The 15,190-nt window shown below is 55.7% G+C and overlaps 1 protein-coding gene across 1 annotated transcript; it reads right to left on the reverse strand.

The window, feature by feature from the left end:
* Positions 1 to 6,114: 6,114 nt before the first annotated feature.
* atp6ap1a (ATPase H+ transporting accessory protein 1a) lies at positions 6,115 to 12,667 on the reverse strand. The gene is made up of 10 exons (XM_060838201.1): positions 12,496 to 12,667; positions 11,872 to 11,998; positions 11,661 to 11,735; positions 10,538 to 10,731; positions 10,387 to 10,427; positions 9,485 to 9,570; positions 8,155 to 8,414; positions 7,858 to 7,908; positions 7,458 to 7,689; positions 6,115 to 7,141 (listed from the first exon to the last, which is right to left on the reverse strand). The coding sequence occupies exons 1-10, from the start codon at positions 12,606 to 12,608 to the stop codon at positions 6,932 to 6,934; spliced, it is 1,389 nt and encodes a 462-aa protein (XP_060694184.1). The 5' UTR covers positions 12,609 to 12,667; the 3' UTR covers positions 6,115 to 6,931.
* Positions 12,668 to 15,190: the final 2,523 nt, after the last annotated feature.

Genomic DNA, 15,190 nt, shown 5'->3' on the forward strand with positions numbered 1-15,190 from the left:
GAAGAGAATTCCTCCAGACCAGGAGGTCGCCAACGCTGCGAGCCGCGAGAGACGGCGACAGACCCCTGCGGGGGGTTGGACGAGGGTGGAGTCAAGCAGCCGGAGACACGGACACAGACGTGCGCCAGTGCGCGTCAATGCCCGTGTGCGTCTGCGTGAGCACGTGTTGCACGCCTGTGTGCACGACTGTCCCTCTGCACGCCTGTCTGTGTGCACGTGACTGTCCCTCTGCATGCCTGTCTGTGTGCGTGTGACTGCAGCTGCCCCAAGCCTCAGCGCGTCCCTCAACACATAGTCCTGGACCTTGCAATGTGCCAGTCTGCAACACTCAGTCGGGGTCAACTCCTTCAGCTGGAAGATCAACTGGTTTCGGACCGCCCAGAGAGCGTCCTTCACCGAGTTGATGATCCTCCAGGCACAGTTGTTGTTCATCTTGGTGTGCGTCCCGGGGAACAGACCGTAGAGCACGGAGTCCTGCGTCACAGCGCTGCTCGGGATGAACCTCGACAAACCCCACTGCATTCCTCTCCAGACTTCCTTTGCATAGGCACATTCCAGAAGGAGGTGTGTGACAGTCTCGTCCCCCCCCGCAGCCGCTTTGAGGGCAGCATACAGTGCGGCTGAGAGTCCGGGTGTGCATAAAGGATCTCACCGGCAGAGCCCTTCTCACCACCAGCCAAGCCATGTTTTGGTGCTTGTTGGAAAGTTCTGGCAATGAGGCATTCTGCCAAATGGCTTTGACAGTCTGCTCAGGGAACCGCTCGATAGGATCCGTCCTCTCCTTTTCCCGAAGGGTCTCAAGGACGCTACGGGCTGACCACTTCTTGATGGACTTGTGGTCAAAGGTGCTTTTCTTCAAAAATTTCTCCATGAAGGACAGGTGGTACGGAATGGTCCAACTACTCGGAGCGTTCCGCGGCAGCGAGGCCAGGCCCATCCTTCGCAACACCGGGGATAGGTAGAACCTCAGTACGTAGTGACACTTGGTGTTTGCGTACCGGGGATCCACGCACAGCTTGATGCAGCCACACACAAAGGTGGCCATCAGAGTGAGGGTGGCATTGGTTGCATGTTTTTCCCCGTTGCCCAGATCTTTGTACAACGAGTCCCTTCGGACCCGGTCCATCTTTGATCTCCATGTAAAGTGGAAGATGACCCGGGTGACTGAAGCGGCACAGATTCTGGGCCAGACCTGTGCCACGTATAACAGCAATGACAGCGCCTCACACCTGATGACCAGGTTTTTTCCCACGATGCAGAGCGACCGTAGCTTCCACCTACCCAGTTTCTGCCTCACTTTACTGATACGCTCCTCCCTAGACTTGGCGCACGCCCCAGCCCCCCCCCCCCGAACCAAATACCCAGCACCTACAGGTGGTCAGTCCTAACGGTGGAGGGGAGAGGATTGGTCAGCCCAGTTCCCGAAGAGCATGGCCTCACTCTTGCCTCGGTTTACCTTGGCCCCCGAGGCCTGTTCAAACTGGTCACATATGCACGAGTCTGCGCACGGACAGTGGATCCGAGCAGAAAACAGGGCCGTCATCCATGTACAGGGAGGCCTTAACCTGCAGGCCCCCGCTGCCCGGAATAGTCACCCCTCTCAGGCTCACATCCTTCCTGTTGGACTCGGCCAATGGCTCAATGCAGCACACAAACAAGGCAGGAGAGAGAGGGCAGCCCTGCCGGACTCCAGATCTGACTGGGAAGCTATCTGATTCCCACCCATTGATTGAGACTGCACTGACAATGTTGGTGTAGAGCAGTCTGATCCAATTACAGATTCCCTCCCCAAAGCCCATTTTGGAGAGAACGTCTCTCATATACCTGTGTGATATCCTGTCAAAGGCTTTCTCCTGGTCTAGGCTGATCAGGCAGGTGTCCAACCCTCTGTCCTGCACACAGGCGATCGTATCCCTGAGGAGTGCGAGACTCTCAGCGATCTTCCTGCCTGGCACAGCACAGGTTTAGTCAGGGTGAATCACCGACCCCAGAGCAGACCTGACCCAGTTGGCAATTACCTTTGACAGAATTTTGTAATCGCATTCAACAGTGTGATTGGTCTCCAATTTTTGAGTTCCTCCCTCTCCCCCTTCCGCTTGTAGATGAGGGTGATGATGCCTTTCCTCATGGATTCACTCATGGTACCTGCCTGCTGCATTCTGACATACACCTCCAGCAGGTCCCGGCCAATCAAGTCCCACAGAGCGGAACAGAGCTCGACTGTTGCATCCGGGAGTTTTATTCTTTTCAAAGGACTCGAGGGACCTGGTCAGCTCATCCAGAGATAGCGGCTGGTCCAGCCTCTCGCGTGTTCTGTCGTCTAAGACCTTCGTGATAGATGACAGGAACTGGGAGGCCGTGCTGTCGGTTGGCTTCGTGTCATACAGGCTGGCATAGAAGGATTTACTGATCCTCATGACGTCAGCCTGAGATGACGTTGTCGAGCCGTCTTCTTCCTTCAGGCTGCTGAGCATGGAGCTCTCTTTGTGCACCTTCTGGAAGAAGAAACGTGAGCACGTCTTGTCCTGCTCCACAGAGCGGACCCTGGACCGGAAGATTATCTTGGAGGCCTTCGAGGCAAAGAGCGAGGCTTGCTGGCCCTTCACCTCCTTGAGGTCCTCGGTGACATCGACCCCCATCATCTGCAGCAGGAGCAGGTTCTGCATACTTTCCTGAAGCTGGGAGTTTTTCCCGCCTCTCTCTTGCCTCCTGAACACCTCTATACGCCTGTCTGTGTCTGCATGTGACTGTCCCTATGCACACCTGTCTGTGTCTGCACGTGACTGTCCCTCTGCACGCCTGTCTGTGCAAGCGTGGGATCGTGCCTGTGCGCGTCTGTCTGTGTCTGAGCGCACACAGCTGGGAGAGCGCTCACACGACAGTTCATCAAACTCCGCCTAGATCTGTCGCGGTGAGGGAAGTCTCAGGGGGCTGGCAGGGTGGAACAACGTTGGGGACGTCTGGTAGCGGAAGAATTCTGTCCCTTGCTGCTCCCAATCTGCATCGCTGCGGGACTCTGATACCACCATTGGTGAGTCAGGTGACAGCAATGCCCCTTAACAAGTGCCCAACGCATGCCAAAGGGCAGACGAGGGGTCCGAATGCTGAGGGCGCAGCCCCGCGGGACAACAGTTGATGGCTTTTGATTGGGTGTGGTGTTGAGGAGCCCCCCTGAGCGAAACCAGGATGGTTGGGGGTGGGGGAAAACTCTTAGCTGGATTCTCTAAAGAGGGCACAGACAGGATTGCAGGGGGTTCGTGGTGATGGGCGAGCTCGCGGGAGACTAGCCCGGCAGCGGGGGAGCATTCGGTTATAGGACAGATAGGGGGGTGGCAGATGGGAGTGTGGCTCTGCCAAATGCTAGAAGGAATGAGGCAAGGGCTCACACCCTTGAACGGGAGGGAGGTGCTCAGAGAGGAACACAGGGATCTTCGCTGGTTTGTCCACAGAGCCCTGCACGGGGCAGGTTACCGTTAAGGCGGTGTTTAGCACGCTTGCCTGGGAGCGCAGAAACTGAAGGACATCACGTTGGGGCTACACAGGATGTTGGTGAGGCTCCGTCTGGAGCAGCGTAGCCAGTTCCAGTCGCTCAGTTAAAGGAAGGACATAATTCACCCAAGAGGATTCGGGAAGAGATTTACAGGGAACGGAGGGTTTGAGCTACAAGGAAAAATCAGGACTGTTTTCCCTCGAGGGGGTGACATTATTGAGGTTTATAAAGATAAGAGGGGCCTCGGGTCATGTTTCTTTTGCAGAGAGTGGGGGATTTTTAAGACTGGAAGGCGGGGGGGGGGGGGGGGGGGAAAGAGATTTAAACGGTGCACAGGGGACAATTTGTTTCTTTAAAAGACAGAGAAGGGTTCACGTGTGGAGCTTTCCGATCAAGTGGTGGATGTAACACAGTTACATCATTTAAAAGCCATTTGGACAGCAAAGATGACGCACACCTCAAAGAACAATGTCCCTGAACGCCCAGGTCGCTCTGTTTTCCAACATAAATCCCCAATCATTAATTGCCCCATGTGCGTTTTATGGAAACGCAACACCTCGTGTTTATCCAAATTCAATGCAACCTGCGACTCCTTGGTGTGTTCACTCTGTTGATCGAGATCCACTTGCGATCTTCCATATGCTGCATCACAATCCACTATCACAGGGAAACAGACTGACCGCAGTCCAACCTGTCCCAGCTATCCTAACCTAACCCAGTGCCTGTTTGCCAGCACTTGGCCATCTTCCTCTAAACCCTTCCTATCCATGTCCCCCCCATCCTTTCAAATGTTGTCATTGTACCAGCCTCCACCACTTCCTCTGGCAGCTCACTCCACACACGCACCACCCTCTGGGTAACTTTTTCTCCCATCGGGTAACTTTCCCTTCTCACTCCCCTTCAATCTATGTCCCTCTCGTCTATTGACCCTGTCCTTGTCCCTCTCGCCCCCTCATGATTGTTGTGGTTCTGTTCGCCGACCTGTGAGTTTTTGTTGCAAACGTTTTCGTCCCCTTTCTAGGTGACATCCTCAGTGCTTGGGAGCCTCCTGTGGAGCGCTTCTGTCATGCTTCCTTCGGTATTTATAGTGGCTTGTCTCTGCCGCTTCCGGTTGTCAGTTGCTGTCCGCTGCAGTGGCCGGTATATTGGGTCCAGGTCAAGCACTGAGGATGTCACCTAGAAAGGGGACGAAACGTTTGTAACAAAAACTCACAGCTCGGTGAACAGAACCACAACAATGAGCACCCGAGCTACAAATCTTCTCCCAAACTTTGAACCCCCCCATGATTTTGTAAACCTCTAGTTCTATACTCCCCCAGCCCACGGTTGGGGGAGACCTGGTCTACTTACCCTATCCATCTGTGCGTCTATTAGACAAAGCAGTGGAAGTAAGGCCAGTTGACCGATCAACTCCATACTGCCACTCAATCACAGCTGATGGGGAAGTGGCACTGAAATGCCCACGCTCTCTTCCCCCCCCTTAATTCCTCAACCTCTGCTTTGAAGACTTAACGTTCTGGCCTCCGTGGCAATGAATGCGAGAGGCCCACACACTCCAGCTGAAGAAATGCCTCATTTCCGTTCCAAACTGACTCGGGCCTAATTCGGAGGCTGCGTCCGAGTCTACCCGCTTAACGGAAACAAACTCCCATCGCCCACTCTTTCTAAGCCACTTGTTACGTTGGAGGTTTCTTGGAGATCACCCCTCAACCTACTCAACTCCAGGGAGCACAATCCCAGCATCCTCAGCTGTTCATCCTATGTTGGGCCTACCCTTTCAGGGATCATCCTGCTTGAATCTCTGCTGGACACGCACCACTCCCAGTATGCCCCCTGGTCACCCACAAACATACGAACCTGAGCTTTCATACTCACGCCCAAAACTTTTGAGATTGGTGACAAAAAGTGGGCTCTGCTCCCAACACATCTGTTCCTGACTGGATGCCCCGCGATTGGGGGGGGGGGGGGTTGGTGGGGCGTTGGTGGGGCGTGTCATGACAGAGTGCCCAGCCACACAGGAATTGATGGGTATCGGACAATGTGGAGAGGCCCGGCCAGCTCTCCCCTGCTCAGAGTCAATGCTGCGGAAGGCGGTGGTGGTAGTTGGTAAGACAGAACTGGCTCAGCTCAGCTCCAGGAGGTCTTGGCAGGAGCTCCCTCAGGGTACCACTGCCCACTCCCCCCAAACCAGGTTCGATGACCTCTGCCCCTCCAGGCCACCACCTCCCCCCCCATCCCTCCGCCGGCGACAGGGCGTCGAGAAGGGGGGGATGGAAGAGGATTCGATAGAGCTCTCTCGCACGCATGGCACCATGAAGCAGCTTTTACCGTGGGCCGACGCGCACTGACACCTTAAAGAGTAAGACATCACACAGTGCAGTGGAGGGAGGGTGGGTGCACTGTTTATACTTGGAACAGCACCAGAGAGCATAGAGGGAGCTTTACTCTGTCTCTAACCCCCGCCCCGGTCCCTGGGAGTGGGGGACAGCGTAGAGGGAGCTTCACTCTGTATCTAACCCCGTCCCTGGGACTGCGATGATACGGAGTTTCTGTCACTGAGTTTACCACAGACACCGAATAAAGATCAGACAGGAGTCACCCATCGTCTGGAGTTGGGGGTGGGGTGGGGGGGTGGTGAAACGTTTATTGATGCGAGTTTCCAGTAAACAAGAAGCAGACAACAACAGTTACAAGGCGAGCACATGATCTGGGACCAAACAACATCATCGCAGCTCAACGGAGCTGGGATAGAGAGCGGGATTCCTGATTCCGCAGAGTCGGTGGGAGCCGGGAAGTGGGTGCCAACTCTGCGACATCCCCTCACCACCCGCCCCCAAAACAGCGCAGAGCAGCTCCTCCGCATGGCTGGAAAGGGCATAGAGCCATCACTCCGAGGGGCCGCAACCAGCCCATACAATATTTACAATCTTCACACAACGGGGAACAGTCACTTCTACTGGCACCTCTCCCTGTCCTGAGAGAGAGGGGGAAAAGAGAGAGGTGGGGGAGGAGGGAGGGAGGAGGGGAAGACCCTTGGGGAACAGGCCTTGGGGGAACAGTTACCTCACCAAACCCCACCCCACTCGGGGAACAGGCAGAGTTCAAATATTTCCTCAATTTCTCAAGGCCCCCCCACGGGTCTGTGAGCAGGCCGGTCTGACACGCAATGGGAGCGGTGACATTAAGGAACAATTACACCAGCGTCCCTCGCTCCCTGGAAGAGTCAGACTATTTACAGAGTAACGTGCTCGGAGGGAGCACGGAATATATATATAGCACAATATTTCAACAGCACCCCGTGACGGGCAATTCAAGGAACAGGGGATGTCTCGAGTTCAACGGCAACACTTGGAACACACAGACACTTGAGAGGTTGGGGGAGGTTGTGGCAGAGGAAGAGGGGAGGGAGAGAGAGAGAGCGAGAGCGACAGGGTGTGGGGGTCACTCGGTCTGAGGCACAGAGATGGATGGCCCCTTGGGGTCGTCGAAGCGGTCCATGGTCTTGAGGTTGGTGATCATGTGCAGGCCGTAGGTGAGGATGAAGACCATCAGGAAGGTGGTGAGCAGGCCCATCCAGATCGCGGGGGTGAAGAAGCCAGCGCAGTCGCTGGCATAAGAGAAGTGGCTCCCCTGGACACCGAAACCTTGGATCTGCAGGAGGAGGAGGAGGCACACGGGACGACAGAGTACGAGACAGACAGAGCGAGGAAAAAATGGGAAAACAGCGAGGAGAGAAAAAAAAGAGAGCATCCAGGTCACTCTTCACAATTATCATACAGCACCCCGGGAGGGAGTAATTTAATCGAGATAGATCTAATCGAGTAATCTAATCAAGGGGTTCGGAGGGGTTTATATACAGGATAATAGATACCCCGGGAGGGAGTGACAGACTGGATAAAGGAGCGCGGGAAGGATTGAGGGATCTGTGACGATTACTCGGGAGGGGAAGAGGCGGCAGAACACATACCTGGAAATCCTCGAAGATGACCACCCAGTGCTGGGTGCTGGTGGACCACGGGAGGATGGAACCAGACTGAGCATCGTGGGCGACCCGTTGGCAGTGGTAGGAGTAGATGGCCGGAGCGTAAATCTGGGTGACGTTAAAGGAGGCGCGATCACCGTCAGAATATACCTCCACCTGGTCCAGGGTGAACCACCGCTTTGCGGAAACCTTGTACAGCTGATTAGACATCCGGAAGCTGAGGGGAAAACACCACAGGACTCAGTTGGGAAGGGGCTCGGGAGAGGGCAGGGGAGACACGCCCCCACACTCCACCCCCTACCCGCACCCACTGCCTCCGCACGCTGCTCGCACTCTGAACTGCCCCGCCCGCAGTCCACACACCATCCGCACGGGATCCACTTACACGATACGGACAGAGCCCAGTTTCTCAACGTTCTCATACTCCAGGACCAAGCTGCAGGAGGTTGGGAAATAAAAGAAGATTTGGTTAACAACAGATGCGCCAAAATGGTAAACGCGGTGCCACCCCACCCCCCACCCCCCACCCCTCGATCGGGGAGCGCCAAGCTGTTGCAGACAGCTAGGAGACTCAACCCCCACATGACGGAGGGACGGGGGTGGGGGCTTTGGGGGAGGTGGAGGACGAACAGAGGGAGGCAGAGGGTGTGGTGGGTAGGGTTGGTGAACAGCCCCTACGTACTTGGCCGTGTGGTTGGTGCACGTTGAGCTGCTGACATCGACCGTAGCTCCCGGCCCAAAGGTGCGGTTGGTCAGCTCCACCATGTCATCCCCTTTGGAGATCTGAATGCGACCCGCCCAGAATAGGATACAGGTCCGGTTCACTGTCTGGTTGTAGGCCACTGGAGGGTAGGTACCTCTCTCCACCACCTCCACCTCCTCCCTGGAGGCCAGCAACTGCCGACTGGGTCCCATCACCACCATGGGCACATCCTGCACGATCTATACAGGGGGGGGGGGGTGGAAAGAAGAGAGAGCGAGAGCGGGGAGACACACAGATAGACAAATGATGAGAGAGCACAGCAGCCAGTCAGCCCTTTGACTCAGTCCTGTTGATGAGATCGCGGCTCAACTCATTTCCCCCTCAATTCCCCTTCCAGATTAAACCCCTCAGCCTGGAATATAACCCCTCGACTCCCCTTCCAAATTAAACCCCTCAGCCTCAAGCGACCCAGCCCGGAAAGCATTCTGAGGTAAAGAATCCCCCAGATTCCCGTCCCCTCTGAAAGTGAAGGAGTCCCTCCCCATCTCTGTCTTCAATGGCTGACCCTGTAACTCTGAGATGATGTTGTCCCACTGGGTCCTAGAGTCTCCCACACAAGGCGGGGGGGAAAAACAAACTTCTCCCCATCTTTCCCCTCCCCCCCCCCCAGTCATGTCCCCTTCGCCTGTTACAATAAGGTGGCCTCTCGTCCCTATAAACTCCAAGGGGTCCAGACCCCAACGCACTCACCCTCCTCCTTGGGAGAAGGCCCGTCCATCCTGGGGATCAGCTGAATATCACTGCTTGGATACGGGGCCCTGAAACCCTTCAGTCTTCCAGCTGTGCTCTGGCTAGTTGAGTTTCAGCAAAATCTTCGTCAACTTTTAAACTTATGAAGTAAAGGCTAACGTCCCACATCCCCTCCCCATGACTTGACTAAACTGGCTGTGGGCTCTTGGCAAGTCGAGGACGAAGACTCCCACGCCCTCCTCTCTCTCTCCCCTCTTAAATAATATTTCCCTCCTCTCTTCTTGTGGGCTTGTCGGATTCCCCCTTTCCTGTCTCTTGTTCCCTCCTCCACACAGCCCCCCCCCCCCACCCCTCCCCCCCTACCCCCAAGGACGTGACAACATCACCGGACCGGCTCACAACTCTGGAACCCATCTTCCGTGTTCCACATCCCACCCGGAGGTCAGATGGGCCTGAAGGCAGCGATGCGAGGCAGGGAGTGAGCATGGGATTAGGTTCGTCATCCTTGCACGCCCCCCCCCCCCCCTTCCCCCGCCCCACCACATCGCTAAGGTGTTACCTTGGATGGTCGGGAAGCGGTGAGGATGGCCAGAAAAGGGACACCCTCCACCGTCAGAGTCTGTAACACCTCCCCAATGATGTTGTCTGAGAAAAAAAAAAGTGAATTAGACATGTAATATATTAACATAGCACCAGATAGATATCGGTACATGCTCAGTGAGAGGGAGAGACACACACAGTTCCACGGTTTTGCCAGCATTCAGAGCTCGGTTGGTCTCGGTGCACGGTCATCCACCTCCCGTCTGCAGTCCGTTTCGTCGCCAACCTAGATTCGACCAACTACTATGGCATCATTGGCGAATGCTGGTGCTCTGTACCCCCCCTCTCCGTTTGAGAGTCTCTGTCCCTTCAAAAGGTGGGCGATATAATGTCCGGGTCCTTTTCCCCCCGCCCACTCCCCTAGAGGCCAGGAATGACGTTGTCCAGCACAGAACATCGAAAAGCGAACCCGGAAAGCTCAGCGAGCTGCGGTCTGGGACGTCCTTGCGGAATCCTTGAAGCCCCCCGACATGGGGCACTCCCCACCTCCCTCCTGACCACCAGCCGCCAGGAACCGCAGCAATTCAAAAGAGACAGTTCACCAAACCCTGACACCCCCCTCCTTCACCGCCCCCCCACCCCCCGAGCCCACATTTCACAACGCATGTTCTAACCGTTAAGGGACAGCCGTTTGCATCGTCACTGGGGAGTGAGGGAGGGAGGACGTGTGCACTCACACCCACACGAGGTCCTGTGAGTAAGTGGGGGAGAAAAGAGAGCCCATGCAGAGCGAGGGTAGCCATTAGAATGGATATGGGGGGGGGGGGGGGGAAATTAAACAGGAGCGCACAGAACAGGCTCACAGGGCAGCAAGGAGAGCAACCAGTCAGCAAACTCCTGGGGAAAATCTCATCAGCTTACCATTCCCAGTCAGAGCTTCTTTGGCAGGCATCATGATGGAGCTAGAAACAGAGTGAACATGGTTAAACAGACAACAGGATTCAAGTTTTCCGATATTGCACTGAGCGTCGAAACATTCCCCCCAATCGCCGCGAGGCCGACCTGGGATTACCTCGATGTGTAAGGAAGGCGGATCACCAGCAGAGACGGCACACTGGCGTTCAGCCGCAGCTCCCGGATAGCGAGCTGGTGAACGTAGAGGGGACTCCTGCCCGTTTGCGCCTGAAGGGAGGACAGCAAGGAGCTAGTGGCGCGCCAGTCAACAGCTGGTAACACCAACGAGGAGGGAGAGGTTTCCAACGCTTTCTGAACAAAAGAGACACAAGACAAGACTGATCAGCACCTGGTGAAACCACACTGACAGAAACACCCCCCACCAGTACTGTACCCCAGTGTGATACAGGGACAGACCTGTCCCCAACAGTACTGTACCCCAGTGTGATACAGGGACAGACCTGACCCCCACCAGTACTGTACCCCAGTGTGATACAGGGACAGACCTGACCCCCACCAGTACTGTACCCCAGTGTGATACAGGGACAGACCTGACCCCCACCAGTACTGTACCCCAGTGTGATACAGGGACAGACCTGACCCCCACCAGTACTGTACCCCAGTGTGATACAGGGACAGACCTGACCCCCACCAGTACTGTACCCCAGTGTGATACAGGGACAGACCTGACCCCCACCAGTACTGTACCCCAGTGTGATACAGGGACAGACCTGACCCCCACCAGTACTGTACCCCAGTGTGATACAGGGACAGACCTGACCCCCACCAGTACTGTACCCCAGTGTGATACAGGGACAGACCTGTCCCCACCAGTATTATACTCTGACAGACCTGTCCCACCAGGACTGTACCCCAGTGTAATACAGCGACAGTGCTGTCCCCACCAGTACTGTACCCCAGTGTTACACAGCGACAGACCTGCCCCCACCCATACTGTACCCGTGTTACACAGCGACAGACCCGTCCCCACCCGTACTATACCCCAGTGCTATACAGTGACAGTCCTGTCCCCACCAGTACTGTACCCCAGTGTTACACAGTGGCAGACTGGTCTCCACCCATACTGTACCCCACCCCAACAGTACTGTACTCCAACATAATACAGGGACAGACCTGTCCCCAACAGTACTGTACAGGGACAGACCCACCCCCACCATTACTGTATCCCAGTGTTACACAGCACATAAGCCCGTGACAGGGTGGAGGTGAACGATGAGTACCTGCAAGTTGGAGAAAGCATTTTCCTGTTTGTTGCCATAGGCTGCTCCGTACACGGTGAAATCTTCGACACTGAGCTGTGGACAGAGAGTCAGAGACAGAGAGATACCCAAGTCAGCTGGCAAGCACTGGTATGGGCAGAACCGAGCAGGGGGAGGTTTATGGGTCTTGAAGGGGCTAGGAGGTGGGGTTCATCCGCGTCTCATGGCGTACCTTATCCTGCAGGAAGAGCAGCACCGTCTTGGGTCCCCGCTCAAGAGCGGGGTTCAGGTATGTGGAGAGTTGCTCAGCCGAGAGGATCCAGCCCACAGTGGGAGCATCATCAGGGTTCCAGAGGGAGCTGTCAACACACAGAGACATGGAGGGGGTTAGACCCAGCACAGACCACTCAGCTCCCAGTCACCTCCTCCAGTGACATTCAGCCCCAACTAACCCCCCAATCCTGTACACAGGAGGCCACTCGGCCCCAACTAACCCCCCCAATCCTGCACACAGGAGGCCACTCGGCCCCAACTAACCCCCCAATCCTGCACACAGGAGGCCACTCGGCCCCAACTAACCCCCCCAATCCTGTACACAGGAGGCCATTCGGCCCCAACCAACCCCCCCAATCCTGTACACAGGAGGCCATTCGGCCCCAACCAACCCCCCCAATCCTGTACACAGGAGGCCATTCGGCCCCAACTATCCCCCACCAATGCTGTACACAGGAGGCCATTCGGCCAGCAGTGGAGGGGGGGAAGGGGGGGGGAAGGAGGGTGGGGGGGGGGAAAGGAGGGTGGGGGGGGGAAAGGAGGGTGGGGGGGGGGAAGGAGGGTGGGTGGTGGCGTGACCCACCTCTGGGTGGACCAGGCCAGCACCGGGACCTGGTCTGACGCTCTCCCCGGGCTCAGGGCCGCCACCACCAGAGTCACCACCGCCGCCAGGAGCCGGGTCACTGCCGCCGCCATTGCGCTTCCTTCCGCCACACTGGGGAGCCGACCCTTCCTCCTGTCAATCTAAACCTTCCGGGCCTCCCATTGGACCGCCTCTCACCCGCATCCCGTCGCAGTTGGTCCCTCCACCCGTCCGTCACACCGCCCCACTCACTTCCCATTGGCCACCTTTGTCATCACCCTTCACCCGCCCCACCCATTGGGCGGAACCGTCATATGCATCCCGCTCCGACCTCTCCTATTGGCTCACAACCGCCGTCAATCGTCTACTCGGATCTCTATTAGTTAGCATTCGCGAATGCCCGCCCCAACCCTTGTCACGGGGCCCTCTTCCCCGCCCTCCCATTGGTCCGTCTGTGGTCCATTGGTTGGCTCCTCTGTCGGTCAGCCCTACCTTCCCCCTATTGGTTGGACCTCCTCACGTCGCTCATGTATTTACATGTTAATCGGCGCGGCTGCTTTCCCCCATTGGCCGGATTGCCTCCGCCCTCCAACCTCCCATTCGTAACGCCCCTGTCAATCAGCCTACAGTATTCTCCTATTGGTGGAACTGTCCTCGCGCCGCCCTCCCCCCAGTCACCACCTTCGCTTCGGTTACCTGATTGGTGAGACCCACAGCAACACCCACGCCCCCTTCATTTGTCGCGCCCGTGTCAATCGTCACGTCCGCTTCACCGATTGGTCAATCCCTCACCCAGGCGCCCTTTTCTCCATTCGTCGCCGTGCTGTCGATCACCTGGCTTTCTTCTCCCACTGGCCGGATCCCAGACTCACACCCCGACTCCGGCTCCGGCCAATCGTTCGGCTCCGTCTTCACATCCCTCGCCTTACCCGCTGACGTCTCCGACTCATGTGAGGACCTCGTGACGCCACGGGCGGGGCCACTTGCCCATTGATAACCGGACCCACGTAGGGTGTGGAGCTCTCCTGTGCGTTCGATTGGTGAAGACGACTGTCCATCTGTTCCTGCAGACTCTCCGCCCCCCTCAGGGGCTGACCCCGCCCCACCACGTGATCTCTCGCACCGGCGGGCCACGGGTTCGAGTCCCACTCCCGCCCAAGGCCATTCAGCCCGTCAACGCTCTGCAAAAACCCCCTGTATTTCAATCTGATCTGTTCCCCCTACACCACCGCTCCCTCAGAGTCATAGAGACGCACAGGATGAAAGCAGATCCTTCGGCCCGTCTCGTTAATGCTGATCCAGATACCCTAACAGGTCCCATTTCGAAGCCAAAGGGATGGACAGCACGAAAAAAGACTCTTCGGTCCATCTCATTTATGCTGACTCAGATATCCTACCTCATCCCATTTCGAAACCAGGGGGACAGACAGCACAGAAGCAGACCCTTCGGTCCATCTCATCCATTCTGACCCACATGTTCTCAATTAATCTTGTCTTATTTGCCAGGATTTGGCCCATGTTCCTACTGAACCTTTCCTGTCCATGTCCCCTCAGATGCTGATCTCCATTGGTGGGGTCTGTTTGTCGGTGGCGAAGGATGGAGTGTAGAGGGAGCTTTACTCTGTATCTAACCTCCTGTGCCTGGCAGTGAGGGACAGTGTAGTAGGAGCTTTAATCTGTATCTAACCCCTAGTCCCTGGGAGTGGGAGGACAGTGTAGAGGGAGCTTTACTCTGTATCTAATCCCGTACTGACCTTGGGAGTGGGGGGACGGTGTTGAGGGAGCTTTACTCTGCATCTAATCCTCTATCCCGGGGGAGTGGGGGACAGTGTTGAGAGAGCTTTCCTCTGTATCTAACACTCACAGTCGTATTCGCCTGGTGTTCTTCAAATGTTTTAGCTCCAAGACACCTGGGTTGGGGGAGCAGAGAACAGGAAGTTTTACAAAGAGAATGGAAACTCGCTGATAAAGGTGGCAACAAACGCTGTTGGTCCTCAGCACAACTGTGCTCTGCCTGGCACTGAGACACACACACACACACACGCTCACATACACACACAGACACACACATGCTCACAAACACACACACAGACAGTCACACACATACACTCACACACAGACACACACACAGACGCTCACACACACACAGACACACACACACAGACACACACATACAGACACGCAACAACACACTCACACACACCCACACAGACACACATACAGACACATGCACACACACCGAGGCGCACAGACACAGACACAGACACACATAGACACACTCACGCACACAGACACACACACAGACAGACAGACAGACACACACACACACACAAAGACACAGACACACATTCACACACACGCAAACATTCACACACAGACACACATTCACACACATACACGCACATTCACACACACATATACATTCACACACACATTCACACACATATATACATTCACACACATATATATACACTCACACATACGTACATTCACACACACATACATTCACTCACACACACATTCACACACACGTATACATTCTCACACACATATACATTCACACACATATATACACTCACACATACGTACATTCACACACACATACATACATTCACACACACACGCATTCACACACATAGATAAATTCACTCACACACATAAATTCACTCACACACACACATTCACACACATACAT

This window comes from Hemiscyllium ocellatum, chromosome 17 (genome assembly GCF_020745735.1).
Source record: "Hemiscyllium ocellatum isolate sHemOce1 chromosome 17, sHemOce1.pat.X.cur, whole genome shotgun sequence".
In the NCBI taxonomy this organism is placed as follows: domain Eukaryota; kingdom Metazoa; phylum Chordata; class Chondrichthyes; order Orectolobiformes; family Hemiscylliidae; genus Hemiscyllium; species Hemiscyllium ocellatum.